Source organism: Sphaeroforma arctica (assembly GCF_001186125.1).
Source record: "Sphaeroforma arctica JP610 unplaced genomic scaffold supercont1.87, whole genome shotgun sequence".
NCBI classification, from domain to species: domain Eukaryota; class Ichthyosporea; order Ichthyophonida; genus Sphaeroforma; species Sphaeroforma arctica.
Window position 1 is genome coordinate 33,929 of NW_014040471.1, and position 16,941 is coordinate 50,869.

The 16,941-nt window shown below is 44.5% G+C and overlaps 1 protein-coding gene across 1 annotated transcript; it reads left to right on the forward strand.

Annotated features, from left to right (window-relative positions):
* The first annotated feature begins 3,920 nt into the window (after positions 1-3,920).
* On the forward strand, positions 3,921-11,332 carry SARC_02024 (serine hydroxymethyltransferase 2). Its single transcript, XM_014304226.1, has 10 exons — positions 3,921-4,097; positions 4,627-4,700; positions 5,777-5,874; positions 6,393-6,524; positions 7,058-7,218; positions 7,823-8,041; positions 9,030-9,201; positions 9,886-10,052; positions 10,324-10,543; positions 10,888-11,332. The coding sequence occupies exons 1-10, from the start codon at positions 4,089-4,091 to the stop codon at positions 11,028-11,030; spliced, it is 1,395 nt and encodes a 464-aa protein (XP_014159701.1). The 5' UTR covers positions 3,921-4,088; the 3' UTR covers positions 11,031-11,332.
* Positions 11,333-16,941: the final 5,609 nt, after the last annotated feature.

A 16,941-nucleotide genomic window follows, 5' to 3' on the forward strand; every position in this document is an offset into this window, starting at 1 on the left:
GTGTGTGTGTGTTTCTGCGTCTATGTGGGTGTGGGTGTGGTGGGTGTTTGTATGTGTGTCTGTGTTTGTATGTGTGTATGCGTGTGTGTGTATGTGTGTGTGTGTGTGTATGTTTGTGTGTGAATGTGTGTGGTGTGTGTGTGGTGGGTGGGTGGGGGGTCGGGAGTGCGTATGTGTGTATGTTTGTGTGCGTGTATCATGAATAGAAGCCTATACGTACAGAGCGGCATGAAAGTAAAAACAAAAGATACATAGACAAACATATGCTCGAACCCTGCCATAGATTGTTGTAATCATCCCTACACAAAAAAGTGTAAGAATATTTTCAACCAACATTGAAATACCAAGTTTTAAGCCATCCACCACAAGATAGATCAACTCTCACGGACTTTGTACGGACGATCTAATATTTCAATGCTATTTCACATATCTAGTTGACGTAGGCACATGAACAGATATTTAAACGCTCATCGCTTGGCAGATCTACATCAAATGCAGATACCCTACGCCACCAACAAGGGACGTTGGAAATGTAAAATTAAAGCACATGCAACCCTACCCTGCTGGAGATATATATGTATCATTGGAATATTCACAAGCATACACCTTTAAATACATATACTATACACTACCCAACATGGCGATACAACATGAGATTATCCATGCTTTTCAAAGCACTTGGTGATCATTAGTGCCGATATCACATCCAGACAACCGCCATGTACCCTAACTCAACTAAAAAAGTACGGACATCATATGCGACACCCACGAGTCACTACCCAATCTCACGTAACAGAACACTTGTAGATAACTTAGCCTCATAATAATCCAACTATAGATGACCAAAGTAGGACACATCGATAGATATAACCAACTTATGCACAGATAGGTAAACTCGGGTGTCATTCTGGTTGTTTGACAATGCATACATCGTGCGCAAAGACACCTTTCAGCTTATGTGCATGAATAAATTCTCTAGAACATACTGAAGACAAAAATGGCTCTAGCGATGTATGTTCAATAAACATATATCCTACTTACCGATCGCTGTATACAACTGCCTTCTTGGGTGTTCTCCTGGGTGTGCGTTGCGACGCCTTTGTCGGCGTTGTGTACGGCGGATCCATCGTGCCACTGTCATAAGGACAACACTGTTACTATGATCTATATTTCAATTTAGCCTTGATACTGACTGGGCCTGAATAGGCATCGGATAGTACTGTTTTCAGTAGATAACCATGTTATGTGTTAGCTTATGCGTGTTAGTGTAGGGTGAGCTACGCACGACGGAAGAACGAATTGCTTTCCCAGTCGCAAACGAACACCGATCAATTCTAATATCGGATATCTATACAGACCTCTATCTTTTATATGTATGCCACAACACTTTCAATAAATAAATATGACTAATGTGTTGAATGATCTGCTCTACACGTACCACATACACCTCAGAGCAACGCTACGGTGTGTATTCGTGTGCGTAGTGTATATTTTATATATTATTTTAGGTGGATGTAAAAATATAAATCCAATATGTACTGAGATGATGAGATATCTGCGGTAAAAAATAATATTAATGACGGCAGTTGGAATTGCCGGCAGCTTTTGGCGTTTTGTTTTTTTTGAATTATAATATACAGTGTATGAGTCTATGGCTGATATGACTGACTAACCTCATATACATAAGTTGACCGTTTTACTTTTACTTTTTCTTTTGAAAACGTTGCAATGTTTTACTGTTTCAATTTGGACCTCAATTGTTTCGATTGGCTGCCCACGATAGTGCACCTATTCTCACACTTTTGGCCACGAAATGCATAACCGACCAATGAAAAACAACTAGATTACCTTTGCATATTTTTTTTCTGACAATATGGCACTTGTAAATTTGTGTTGTCACACACTAAATAGGCACTAAGTCACTAATAACACACTTAAAAGTCAAACTAATCGTGCTGGTAGACTGTGTAGCCTGTTGCCTGTAGGCTGTAAATCCTAGATATCTCTATCAATTATATATACTTTAACTTCTAGAATATGAACAACGTCAATACCAAGGGACAGTGAAGCGGGCTATTGTACCTGACAACGCTCAACCAACGCTCAAGTCTCCAGAACCGATGGCTGGGCGGGCAATAGTTAGGTGATGTGGTTAGGACAAAACTCTGACCTGGACAATGCTCTTATGGGTAGCTTCAGGACTACGAATGTATAGGAAAAAGTTTAACTTTACTTTTACTTTTTCATTTGAAAACGTTGCTACGTAGTACTTGATGAGGCTAGTTGACTGATCACGAGCAGACTATTTTTTTATTTCATTAAAACTCGAATTGAAGGCTCGAAATTCCTGTTGTACTCTCTGCCTTATAGACCCTACAAAACTTATTCCGTCATATGTTTGAATACGACTGTAGTGGACATTTGAGTACGTACATATTTACGTACATATTTCAATATAAAAGTTATATACAGTAAACAGTCCTCTTATGAATACGTACTTTTTATGTATTTATTCCTGTATTTCGTAGCCTCTTCTGAGCTACCACTATTTCCTGAACAAAATTAGCTACCAAGCTAAAATAAATATAAAGTTCGGAACTTTGAAATGTGAAACTTGTGAACTTCAACAAATTGCAAGAGTGCGTAGAAGACCAGAAGCTGTGTAAAATTCAGAGTAGTTTTTTAACCTACAACAATTTTGGTAAATTCCATTGGTAACCAATGGACTGGCCATGAGGTATTTAGAGAGGCTATAGAGACCAGAATCTAAAATAATCTATTGATTATTTCAGAAAATCGTCATAAAAGTCCCAACTCGGCCTCAAGTCCTCAACTCACTCTCCCCAGCAGTCCCCAGTCCCCACTCTCACACCGTCTCTCTCACAGACTCGCGTAGAGTCAACTTGTAGTATTTATGATTTTATGTCACACAAAGTAGGAGTGAGGGGGTGGTCAGTTCACACTTCACACTACTCTCGCGCACAGTCTGACACTCTCACAGAGACAGAGACTCACACTCTCACAGTGGTCACAGGCACTCACAGAGTCACAGCGGCACAGTCACACTATCATGGCTGCTGAGTATTTAGTGGCAGAGGCTGGCAGTCTATAATATGTATACTATTTAGAGGGCTATGATGTATATTTTTTCAAGACACAGGGTTACAGGCGACTGAGTCGGGAGTCTCGGAAGTCTCAACACTCGAGAGCTATTTATTTTTTTGAATATGCCCTATGGATATGGGGCATAGGGCCATGGACCCGTATATTCAGACTATAGGGCCATGCTGACGCAGTGTACAGATTTAAAAATAGAACCCAATAAAACATAAGTATGACTTTTCTTCATAGCTCTGTGAGGCGATGACCCTCTCTCTGAGAGAGAGAGAAAAAAGAAAGCTGACGGACACACAAGTCCGCAGGACTATAGCCCTTGTAAAAATAAAAATAAAATTTACTTCTTGTTTTATGTTAAGAAATGGGAAATTTTTTTTCAAAACACTCGGCCCAGGGACTAGTAGAGAGACCAGGGTCCATGTTCAGAGGACAGGGCCACAGGGGCCAGTTTTATTTTTGCAGGAGCACAAACTAATAGTCACCAGAGAGAGGGGCAGAGACTACCCACTTGCCCTGTGACCTGTTGGCTGTTGCCCACCAGTGCCCACTGGCCCGAGTGGAAAAGCCAATGTCACTACGTAGTCACCAGTCAGTACTCAGTAGTCGCTGCAGCCGTTCAGCCTCTGGTCGGAATCTATTTTTAGATATCTAATTGACATCAGAATCAGATTGACGCTACAAAGTACAAAGTGTCATCTTCACTTGTGTCGCATGTGACGGTGTTTGGGGCTTCATGCGCTTCTTCTGCGCGTTTGTATGGCAAATAGCCGGTGGGTCTGGACTCTGGACTCGGTGTCTTTGGAGTCTGAACTGTGAACAGTGTGTGCTGTGTTGTTGATGATAATCAGATATGATATGATACACAGATGCTGTAATTTTATCGTAGAGGATATTTAAAATTGATATAAATATACTCGTATTAGTATAGAGCAAGTTCCACACTCGTTCTCGAACAAACATTATCTAACATCATGACTATGGTATGTTTATGTTTGTTTGGCTATCGCGTACCTGATCGATTGTTTTAAGTTTCTAATAATATGTTCTCCAAATACTTTTGTGTCAGATTGCTTTTTCCCAACACACTGCGCCCTTCACCCGTGGAGTCATAGTCCTTCGTCATACTTCTATTGTTTCCGTGCTGGAGACAACAATGCGTAGGTGTCGGCTGATGCATGTATGGCTCATTGTTTGTTTCTCTCTCTCTCTCCATAATATACTTGTGGAGTGTAAACTTTAATGTCTTCTAACTCGCTTCCAATATTATCAACTGACGGAATCGTCTTTACCCCAATTCCCTCGTACACATTCCGTGAGTGCGAGTCAAAGGTTTTCGAACTTCGTGATAGTTGTAGATCTGCAATCATGCTCCTTGCTTTTACTTTTACTTTCGCGCTTAACCACTTGACTGTCGTGTGTGATGTTGCATTCACGACTGAAATATCTCAGTTCGAGTACAGACGCGCTGCATCCTCACACTTACATTATTATCCGCTTGCACGTAATTAGGACGCTATGTTGAGCCGTCCCTTGAAAGAGGAGGATCCTGAGATCTACGACCTCATCGAGAAAGAGAAGAACAGGTGCGTTTGATGGTGACCATTTGAAGACTTGCGTGTGTTGTGTCTGTGCACTCGTATGCCTTTTCTGCACTAGCCATATGCAACGTACCGTGTTGTTATGCTAGTATTACAGCGAATAGGTGCGTGTGTCCATATTCTCAACCTGAACTGTAAAGCGGGCGTGGTTTAGTATAGCGTTCGGTGTTGTGCTTGCAGATGTGTTTGATACACTAATAGCTATACGCGCATGTGAATATTTCTCATATATTGCGTTCGTAGCATGGACTGGTTTCTGTTTCGTTTCAGCGTTGCCAAAGACTGATATGTGTGCGTACTACCTATGGCTCTCGACCCCACCTCAGCAGTACAGTTGTTTTACGCAAGTGTCTTGATAGGTGGTTCGGTGGTGGCATGATACGGATGACATACTTGCGTGTTTTTTCGTAGTCAGTTGTCAGTCAGCAAGGCATATACTCGTCTGTGCAGCCAACCATCTAAAGATAACGCACACACTGCTGCGGTGTGTGTTAGACAACGTCTGTGACCTACAGCTGCGCTGCTTCACACTCGAGTGCAGAGTGCTATGTGTTAACAAATACGTCGTGTGTTTGCTGTCCGTCTGTTTTCATTGCGAATCCTTCGAGCACCCGAGCTGCCCCAGCTTTGCAATATACATGCACCAGTATTCCCGTGTATGTGTGTGTCAATTTCTACGAGTTTGTGCGCGAATACGTACTTGCGTGTACATATGTACATGCGTATGTGTATGTTCTTGCGTGTGCATATGTACATGCGTATGTGTATGTACTTACGTGTGCATGTGTACTTGCGTGTGCATATGTACATGCGTATGTGTATGTACTTGCGTGTGCATTTGTACATACATAAGTGTATCTACTTGCGTGCATATGTACTTGCGTATGTGTGTGTACTTGCGTGTGCATATGTACTTGCGCAAGTGTATGTACATGCATGTGCGCATTTATTTTCTTTATTTGCGCAATAGGGAAGTGCGAGTGCATCCCACCAGAACGTTGACTCTCCTCTGCGTGTACTACTTGTTGAACCCTAAACCCTGTCATCTCATCAACCACCAGACAATGGCGTGGGCTGGAACTGATTGCCTCAGAGAACTTCACCTCTGCGGCAGTCATGGAGGCGAATGGATCATGCCTAACCAACAAGTACTCCGAAGGTGTGGGGGGGGGGGTTATCATGCACGCACTTGTGTTGTGTGTTTTCTTTATGTTTTTGTTATCGTTTTGTAGCGCCGATAAGACACCTTATACGATGCTATATACAAGGTCATATGCATATACGTAGGGCACGTTCGAATTCGATACGTTAAGGTTATGTGTTATACTTGGATGTGTCGTGTGCTTCGTTTCAAATCCTCTCTCTCAGTCTCTACCCTGCAGAATGCGTGTATACCACTCAGTCTGGTAGGTGGACTGTTAGTTCTAGCACCTTTCTTGATCCTTCGGATGTGTGTCTGTCGTTTTTCAGTTCCAGAAACAATTGACGTTTAAAATCACCTCTCCCAACAAACGGGCGCATACATACCCAGACGCATTGATTCACTCACATACACGCGTACCTATCTTAGTATCTCAGTCTTCACATTCGTAGCACGCACCCATAATCCCATCGAATACACATCCCTACACCAGTACCAGTATCGCTCACACTCCCACCTGGTGTGCGTCTGTGTAGGTCTGCCTGGTGCCCGTTACTACGGTGGTAACGAGCACATTGATGTGTTGGAGACTCTGTGCCAACGTCGTGCGCTCGAGGCATTCCGTCTCAGCGCAGATGACTGGAGCTGCAATGTACAGCCTTACTCAGGTGTGTGTTGTAATACATGCATGTAAGGTGGATGTGACACGCATGTGCCTTGCCCTTTGGGGTTCACATTTGAGGTCCAGTGGTATGTATTGTTTGTCAAAGGTTTGGGTTTAGTACCGACTGCTCTGCTGCGTGTGCACAGAGATCCGGATTTAGACTTCTCGTTGGGCCGTTTGGGTATAGGGTTTTATTTTTAGATATAAATATATATGCATATACATATATATAAGTTGGTGAGATACTTGATCTGGTCCCTATGGGAGTGGCAGTTGCGGGTGTGTGGGTGGCATCGGTGCATCTGCTGTGCCATTCACAAATCACGTGTGTGCGTTATGATGCATATACGCGGTTGTTTTCCGCATAAGTAGACCTCGTGTGTCTCTATCCGTACTACAACACTTTATACATGTACATACACGGCTGATGGCCTCGGGAATTTGACGTTTTTCCGCCTAGTGTCATCGTGTCCGTTCCGATGTCTGATAAGTCGTTTTATCTCTTCTCCAATCAAATCGCTTCTATTTATATCACAGGCTCGACCGCCAATTTCGCGGCTCTGCTGGCCATGATGAAGCCCAACGATCGCCTGATGGGACTTGACCTGCCCAGTGGGGGCCATCTGACCCACGGCTACCAAACAGCCAAGAAGAAGATCTCGTCCACCTCCATCTTCTGGCAGTCTATGCCCTACCAGGTGCGCATACGCTGCTGAGTCACCTTGTGTCGATGCAGCGTAGTTACATTGTGTTGTTGTAGGGGTGTGGTTGCTTTTGGTTGTTGTCTGTAGTTATGTGTGTATCAACAGTCAGAGTATGAATCCCTGTTTATATTCGCTTTGGGAGATGTGTAAAAGTTTCGTTGATCACTTGCTCATATATAGTGTGTGCGTGTTGTAGATGAATCTCTTGCACATATATAATGTATGTGTGTTGTAGTTGTCTGAACATACCAACCCGTATGTGATTGCTGGAGAGTTCAGAGTGTTTGTGCACCCTCTCTGGCTCCCTGTGACTGTATGCGTGCGCAACTCCACAGGATGTTGTGTGCGTGTGGTATCTGCTTGTTGAACTGCAGCGCTTTCTGGTGCCATCGCGTGCATTGCCTATAGTACCAGTCGGTCGGGCGTGTACGTCTCTACACCTCACTACACCACACGAGCATGCACACCATATCCATACGCATTCTACCCCCGGATGCCTTATCACCGCCCGTCTGCACCCATCCAGGCCCCTATACATGCACCTGGTGCCCATACTAACCCATCTAGACCCCTATATATGCACCTGGTGCCTCCACAGGTGGACCCCGAGACAGGGTATGTGGACTATGACCGCCTGGAAGACCACGCGTCGGTGTTCCGCCCCAATGTGCTGATTATGGGCGGCAGTGCATATCCACGTGACTGGGACTACAAACGCATGCGTGCTATCGCCGACAAGCACGGCGCTTATCTCATGATGGACATGGCGCACATCTCTGGCTTGATTGCTGCGGAGGTGCAGGGCAATGCCTTTGATGTATGTGACTGGCTTGCTTAGACTGCTGCCTTGCTTTTATGTGTGTGTGTGCATATCTCTTGACGGACATGGCGCACATCTCTGGCTTGATTGCGGCGGAGGTGCAGGGCAATGTCTTTAACATTTGTAACTGGCTCACGTGGACGCCTGCCTTGCTTTATGTGTGTGTGTGTGGGAACGGATGTATAGCTACCAATGCACTGTTTCTATTGAACACGGCTCTTCTCTTGTGGTGTTGTGGTTCCTTATTTTAGCTTGGTTGTTGGTATTACTAAAGTACATTGCTACTTTATAGCATTCCATGTGTCTTTTATATCTAAAAATTGCTACTTTGTAGCATTTTATATGTATATTATATCTAAAGATTGCTACTTTGTAGCATTCCATATGTATATTATATCTAAAGATTGCTACTTTGTAGCATTCCATCTGTATATTATATCTAAAGATTGCTACTTTGTAGCATTTTATATGTATATTATATCTAAAGATTGCTACTTTGTAGCATTCCATGTGTATATTATATCTAGCGATAACTACTTTGTAGCATTCCATGTGTATACTATATCTAACGATAGCTACTTTGTAGCATTCCATGTGTATATTATATCTAACGATAGCTACTTTGTAGCATTCCATGTGTATATTATATCTATCGATAGCTACTTTGTAGCATTCCATGTGTCTACTATATCTAAAGATTGCTACTTTGTAGCATCCCATGTGTAAATTATATCTAAAGATTGCTACTTCACCATCTCGCATATGTCTTATCTTTTTGTTGTGGTGTAATCCACACACCCACGCACAAGCCACTGCGTTCTAGAGTCTAGGGTTTGTACCTACGTAGAATCCACACTCCCACGCACAAGCCACTGCGTTCTAGAGTCTAGGGTTTGTACCTACGTAGACCCATCAGCCCAGCCCTCTCAATCCGACCTGACCACACCAATCGATCACTGACGCCCCATATCTCCATCACCCGTAGTACTGCGATGTAGTCACCACCACCACACACAAGACTCTGCGTGGACCACGTGCGGGTATCATCTTCTTCCGCAAAGCGCAGAGTGGTGAACGTTTGGCTGATTTGGAGTCGCGCGTTAACTTCGCGGTGTTCCCCTCCACCCAGGGTGGCCCCCACAACAACACTATCGCCGGTATGTCTGGGGAGAGTCTCGACTGATTTTTATTATCCGTGTATTGTCGCGTATCTCTTCTATATATATACATATATATAGTAACAGTGTGTGTGTTTGATAGTTGTATTGATATGCCATGTTTTAGGAATGCGTAGTAATCCAGTTTTAGACATGCATATTCGTAGTGAACCCAAACCTGAAGGCACGAGTAGATACCTGCTGTTTCAAATAAAAGGAGCACAAGTTCACTATCTATTTATAAACACGTATGCCTATATATACAAATGTGTGTGTCTGCAAATATATGCTCGTCACCAACTGTGTTTATTCGCCCTCTATCATATTCCAATATGCTTTCGATTGCTAGCCCATATGCTTGCGCAATACGCCTCTGGCGCTGTTCTGGTTTAAGGTGCTTTATCAGCAAAAGCATTGTACCCATGTTTGTGTATTGTGATGTTTATCGTACAAGCCTGCTTCCCTCATTCTTGGCAGACGCTATGCAAGTCATAGCTCACGCGTGCCTATGCCTATATGTGTATATGCAAAGCATGATATTAAAAGCAGGTGATGGCCGTTCTGCAGTTGTGTGTTCACTTGTACTCTGAACGTAAACAAATTTGTTCTCGTTTTATTGGACATACCCGCTACCACACTCTAGCCTGTTCCTTACACACACTCGCTGCACCAAACAATCGGCAGGTATTGCGGTGGCCATGAAGCAGGCGTGCACGCCCGAGTTCAAACAGTACGCCAAACAGGTCATTGCTAACATGCAGGCGTGTGCTGCCAGACTGAGTGAGCTGGGATATACCCTTGTCACCGGTGGCACGGACAACCACTGCTGTCTCTGGGATGTCCGACCTCAGGTGTGTGTGTGGTTGTGGCTCGGCACTTTATATCATGCACCCAGTAGTATATTTCTGGTTCATTCTGGCCCAATATCTCACCGGTATGATTGTACCAATGCATTTGCAGTATAGTATTGATACCAATGAATATGTAGTATACTGAAAATACCAATACACACGTAGTATACTAATAATATCCGCAGGTTGCTGGTGTATTGCATACCTCCTTCACACATCCTAACCTCCCTCCCACATCCTAACCTCCCTCCCACACATGCCAACCGCTCAGGGTCTCACCGGATCCAAGCTAGAGAAGCTGTTTGAGCTAATCAGCGTCACCATCAACAAGAACAGTGTGCCTAAGGACACGTCTGCTCTGTCGCCTGGAGGTGTGCGTCTGGGTGCGTGTGCCTTGACGTCACGTGGCTTCTTAGAGAGTGACTTTGTTGAGGTGGCTGACCTCCTGCACGAGGCGGTGCAAGCGACTCTCGAGCTGCAGAAACAGACTGGTATGTACCCTTATATATATATTTATATGGGCTGTGTATGGGTATATGTTTTGTGTGGGATAAGGGGTATCTGTGTTCACGTACAGCTGATGTCATGGGTGCATGCTCTTATGGGGTGTGACTTATCGGAGATCTCAATGTCTGGGGTGGCCGATCCTTGTGTAAGCAAGCCTTTGGCATAAGAATAGATCGTGTTGTGACGCGTTCGCTAGCTAGGTGTAGGTTTTAGCGCGTATTTTGGATTCGAGAAAATATAAGTACCCTATAGCCTTCTGATTTAATACATCCGTACCTCGTTAAACGTATGCACTTGCTAAATGTTAGCCTCGTCTACACGTCTGCAGGCAAGAAACTGAAGGACTTTGAGGCAGGACTAGCCAACTATAGCCCTAGTCTCCAGGAGCTCAAAAACAAGGCGGAAGCACTGGCCACCCGCTTCCCAATGCCTGGATATGACTGCAAAGACATGACTTACAACACCTTGTAGAGAGTTTGGTGTGGTCTTCTGTGCTTCGGTGGTGCAGCGATCGGTACTAAAGCATCGCATGTGCACATGTGGGCGTGACAATACGCTTGCTTGGGCATGCTTGTGCGATGTCGGTGGCTTTCTCTTTCTTTCTTTGGCTATGAACCTGTGCACGTAAGAAAGAAGTCAAGTACGTAAGGTATGACACTGGAAGTGCGGAATCACAACTGTTCTTCGACCAGGAGTGGAACGTGATTTGGAAACCCAAAGGCGAAGTAATTATTAGACGATTAAACGAATGATTTTTGAATTGTTTTAATGCAGCTTTTGGTTGTGCTTTAAAGAAATGTATTTTGGGTTTTGAAAAGAAAGTACTTCTGAATACCTGAATGCGATCGAAAAGAATATACACTTGCTAATTCTAGGTACTATAGTGGATTTTTCCATAGCTGCCTTGCTTCGTTTAGAAAGGTGAAATGATAGTTCGGCAAGAAACTCTTAAGTGTCAACTGCGAGTGGATATAGATATAGGCAATAATCCCGATACATGCACATGCTATTATACACAATTGAGGTAGAAACTTACAACTACACTCTAAATGGCGCGAGAGCTTTCATTTTTCTTTTTCTTTATATAGCGTGTGCTTTTCGTTGTGCTTATAGGCTATCGGCAGCACTGCTAGTCTACAACACAGCCACAACACGGCACTTTAATGTTGCCTACTGCACTCGCAGTAAGTATTTCGGTCTCGCCGATATCCCTAGACCTCTAAGAAAACGTTCGCGATGCATGGAAAATAAATTGACAACAAATTGAAATTGCAGCTCATATAGCCTTCACATCGAAGTCTATCACTGAACCTTTGCGACGTGGAGTCATGTATGGCTGCATTATTATCACGATGTAGAGCGTTATACACACCTCATTGTAGACATGTGTACTATAGTAAAGAGACACTTTATTATCCCCTCTCCGGAGGGCCTTATATCTACCGCTTATGTCGGCTCTTTGGATATTTATAAGTTTCATCTTATTGATGACACCATGTCATTCGGTGTACTGGAGGTTCAGTGTACCGAGCTGTTTGTATATTCGAGATATTTGATTTTTGATGATTTGTTACATCTGGCTGACACTCCCCTGAAATCAGTAGATAGATAATATCGAGAATGCAATCAGATATCATCAGTTATTCTCCCCTGTATTGAATTCCAGGAGGATAGTGTGATACATTGGGAACGATGCTGAGCATTGTCATAGTTTGCCTCGAGTGTGTGAGCCATGCGGTGTTTTTTGTTAATATATCGGCCTGGTTAGAGAAGGATTTGACATATTCCGCTACAATGATGCCTTGTTCTTAGATCTCCTTGATGTGATGGACGCGAATATCGATATGTTTCAGGTGTTTAGTAGATCATGTGGAGTCAATATCGATATGTTTCAGGTGTTTAGTAGATCATGTGGAGTCAATATCGATATGTTTCAGGTGTTTGGTAGATCATGTGGAGTCAATAGCGTGGATAGCAGACTTGTTATCACATTGAAGTATGGTTGGTGATGCCTGTGGAACCCCAAGCTCAAGTGTGTTGCGTAGCCATTGGATATGTTTGGCGGCTTTCGACGCGGCAAAGTATTCTGATTCAGCGGTACTCGTGGATAATGACTTCTGACATTTTGATTTCCGAGCTATATGGATGTCGTTGATGCGAAGGATGTATCCGGAAGTAGAACGGTCTTTAAGGTTTTAGGTTGAGAACGGCAAGTAAGTTCAAGATATGGTGTGCCTTAAAAGATGTGCCTTAAATGTATTAAAGGATCCGCTAGGCCGCATCCCTATATTTGCGAGATGGGTTGCTCATGTGACATGCAAGACAATTGAGAACGTTAGTGATATCGGGTCTGGCCAAGACGGAGAGATATTTGAACGTATCAATTAGTTTCCTGTACTTGAGTGTAGGAGTAGTTTACTTCCTTCACTATGATAGCTACGGGGACCGTAGCGTTCAGGCTTCCCTATAAGGGCAGTCGTGGCGAGGACAGGTATTGAGAGTAATTGGATTCTGTGTCGATGGTGTAGGTGCTGGATGACAGTCGGTCATACAGAACATGTCTTAGGCTTCCCTCACGTGATTCTTCCATTGTCTTGTAAAGGATCCGCAAGGCCGCATCCCTATGTTTGCAAGACGGGTTGTTCATGCGACATCGACTATTGAGAACGTTAGTGATATTGGGTCTGGTCAAGACGGAGAGATATTGGAACGTACCGATTAGTTTTTTATACTCGAGTGTAGGAGGAGTTTACTTCCTCCACTATGATAGCTACGGGAACCGTAGCGTACAGGCTTCCCTATAAGGGCAGTCGTGGCGAGGACAGGTATTGAGAGTAGTTGGATTCTGTGTCGATGGTGTGAACGTGTCTAAGGCTTCCCTCACGTGATTGTCTTGGACTAGGCTTATAGAATCGTTGGTAGTGAGAACTCGGACGCTAAGGAGCCATTTAGGGTCACCCATATCTTGCAACTGAACTGATATTGTAAAACTGATGATGTAAGCGTCTGATATAGTACGGCCGCAGATGACAAGATCGTCGACATACAGAAGGACCACGCAAGACAGGGTATCGTTGTTGGCGATGAAAAGGCATGGGTCGGAAATGGCTTGAACGAACTCTATTGAGAAACTTGCTTTTGATGGGTACGAGCCAGAATCTACCAGATTGTTTGAGCCCATACAAACTCGTATTGATAACAAAGATATGATCGTCAGCTAAGCCGATAGTAGTGAAGCCCTTGGGTGGTCGCATATAGATAGGTTCATCAACGTCAGCTTATAAATACGCAGTATCAACATCCATTTGTTCTACGTGCCAGTTTTGTGATGGGGCGACGGCGAGGACAGACGAAATGTGTCATGACTGCAAGTAGGTACATATGTCTCCTGATAGTTGATTCCTCTCGCCTGGGCAAATCCACGTGCGCAGAGTCTGGACTTGTACTTATTGATAACTCCGTCTGAAATTTTGATTTCGAATAATCACCTGCTAGAGACAGTAAATGCATCGTCGGTGAGTTCATTGGATTTAATAGCAGATCGTTAGTACCAGATTTCTGGAGGCTGGTAAGTTTGCATGTAATGGACGCACGCCCTGGATCAGCGTCGTCACCGCTTAGTGGTTCGCAGATTTTGGCAGGCGTAAGGAGGTGTTCATTGAAAGCGGCACCAATAGAGTAAACTTTGTGTACCGTGTCGTTATACATGGCTTGTTGTAGGGTGGGGTTAGCTGGAAACGGTATATGGGTATCGAGTTATGTTGATTTTGATGCGGAGGTCTGTATCAAGATCGTCAGGTTCATCGTGTGGGCTATGAAGACCTCCTGGAATGTACGTATCGTGTGATGTCAACTGATTGTCACTGGTACGTGCATGGCGGAGGGCTGCGCGACGATATTGTTGTTTGAAAGAGCGTTGTAGGTGTGCGAGGGCCCGGCGGTGTTTGGCTCGTAAGGTGAGTTCCTTGAGCGGGATGTCGTCAAGTGTGGTTGTGGACGACAGGAATGAGTGGTGGGTAGAACGTGAGTGAGTATTGGTATGAAAAGTGGGAGTGAGGTGGCCGCTATTTTTTATGTCTGTGGTCCAAGTCATGCAATAGGTATGATGATCTGTATTAAACGGTATGGAAGGTGTCGTAGAGGTGACCGGTGAACTGGTGAAGGTAGGAAGTAGCTGGGGTGTGGTGGTGATGGTGGGAAGCTGTCCTGGTTGGGCTGTGACGGCATAAGGTCTCGCTGATTGAGTGGTAGTGAAAGAAGGCTCTCCTGATGGGGCGGTAGCGGCCGAAGGCTCCCCTGGCTGGTCTGTGGCAGAAGTAGGCTCTCTTCCGCGGCGTTGTTGGCTGTAGAAGGATCCCCTGCCGGCTCGTTGGTGGTAGAAGGCTTCCCTAGGTGGATGTTGATTTTGTTGGTTGAATGTGTTTATTTGTTGTGCACGACTGTCATTGTGTGGATGTAGCAGAAGACCACAGAGTGCCCAAAAAGTTGGATGTTTGTTAATATGGGTCGGTAATGACGTGTTGATAAGGGTTTCCAAGGAGTTGCCCGTGGGATGGTGTGTGATAGGTGGGTCCAAACGTCCAGGTTAAAAACATTGCCGAGTCAGCGGGTGCAGTCGATGAAAAAGTTGGAAGAAGGGTATTGGTTGAAGTGGGTAGACTTATCATCGAAGTGGTACTGGTATGTAGGTGAGGTGGAGTCAGCGTGACTATCTGAGAGGATACTGGCCGGGGGGGGTAGAGGTGGTGTCGGCGGAGAGTGTTAGCTGAGTGTTATTTCGCGAATCGTTGAAAAAGGGTGTTAGCTGAGTGTTATTTCGGGAATCGTTGGTACATCAGTGGGGGCAGTATCAAAGTGTGGTACTGGGCTATTGCCCACCATAGTACAGGTAGGGGACACGTTGAAGTTGCATTTAATGTCACAGAAGTGACATATTTCCTTAGCTTTGAAGTTGTAAATGCGACATTCATCATAATATTTTAAAGATTGACGGTCGTATCCTAAATAAATACCAATGTCGGGATCGGGCAATGAAATACATCTGACAACCAAGCACGTGTATGTGATTAATATGTGTTGTGGGTTTGATACACCAGAATACCTCTCAGGAAGACATGCTGTCGTCGTCGTTGTGTTTGTTGAACTGTATTTATTTGGTGAGTGTAGTATCTTGGAGTACCTCCACCCACATACAATCGGGTTGATTGACTTGTTTTAGGTCATGAGACCGTGTATACTCCCGTTGGTGCGTTGGATGAGACCGTATAGTGCAGGGGTATTGGTAGAGACGAACGTGACCTTGAGGTGTTGTTGCGTGTTGATACTATTAACTGCAGCGGCCACATTTGAGATACCGGAGGTTGCTGAGATAGTCCTTGTCAATATCGGTATAGAATTTGTTTGACGTTGAACTTGCGTCGTTCTTGTGTTTCAGAGGATAGACGAAGGGCGTCCCGCTATAGGCATCTACGAATTTGATGTTACAAATGTAACCGCTAGGGTGAGCCTGTGTGTATATCTACGTGTAACACTGTGCCTACGAGTGACAATATTGGTCTACTACAGGCACATGGAAAGCAAAAGTAAGGGCACGGGGGTGTGCGATGGTATCATCTTCGGCGGACATGAGATTGGTGGTCGGCAGGACGGCATGTGCGACATTGCCGACTCGTACAATGCAAATGCGCCATATTGAAGAACCGGTGGCGGTAATACCATGATCGAGAAGGGTATTGGCTGTGGTAGTGATAATCTCGACATGGGAATGGAGTTGTTAGAGGGTCTGGATAACAAATCCTTTTTCCTTGTCGAGTTCCTCGAGTGTTTCGCACCATGTCTTTTTCCGGAATGTAATGTTACCGTAGAGATGTTTTGTAGGTTGGTTCCACGAAGACTGAAATGCGTCAGTGAGTGGTGCGTCCGAAGAAAACTGCAATATGTAGATACTTGCGCGTTATCGACGGTGGCAAATAGATATGTGATACCGACGTTGCCGAAGGCGTTGGTGACTTGTTGACTGAAGAGTGCCGGATTTTGCATCCAGTTGTCATGAATGGGTTTCGGTGCCGTTGATATTACTGTTGGCTTGTGTCTGTGTGGACATGTTGTTGTGGCCAAGAGTGGTATGCCAGTCGTTAACCGTGTTGGTGGTACAATTGGCAAAAGTATAGTGGCCAATGTGGTTGGGCATGCGGTGGAGTAGTGTTGTCGTTGAGTATGTGGCGTTATGTGGCAAGAGTGTGGTTATGTATTTAATGGAAGTTGACACCGAGTTGTACAGAGAGTATTTTCCGTGTAGCAGAAGGCATGTTAAGGACCTTAACCAAGCACCAGTGCGCCTGTTTGCGTAGCGGCCGGTTTCCAGGTGTTCGACGCCGTCGGT

What these genes read in the sequence shown, in the direction of transcription:
- SARC_02024 (XM_014304226.1), top strand. An exon ending in AACCAACAAGTACTCCGAAG is followed by an intron (nt 5,875 to 6,392) that starts GTGTGGGGGGGG and finishes GCGTCTGTGTAG; the next exon opens with GTCTGCCTGGTGCCCGTTAC. An exon ending in CGAGCTGCAGAAACAGACTG is followed by an intron (nt 10,544 to 10,887) that starts GTATGTACCCTT and finishes ACACGTCTGCAG; the next exon opens with GCAAGAAACTGAAGGACTTT.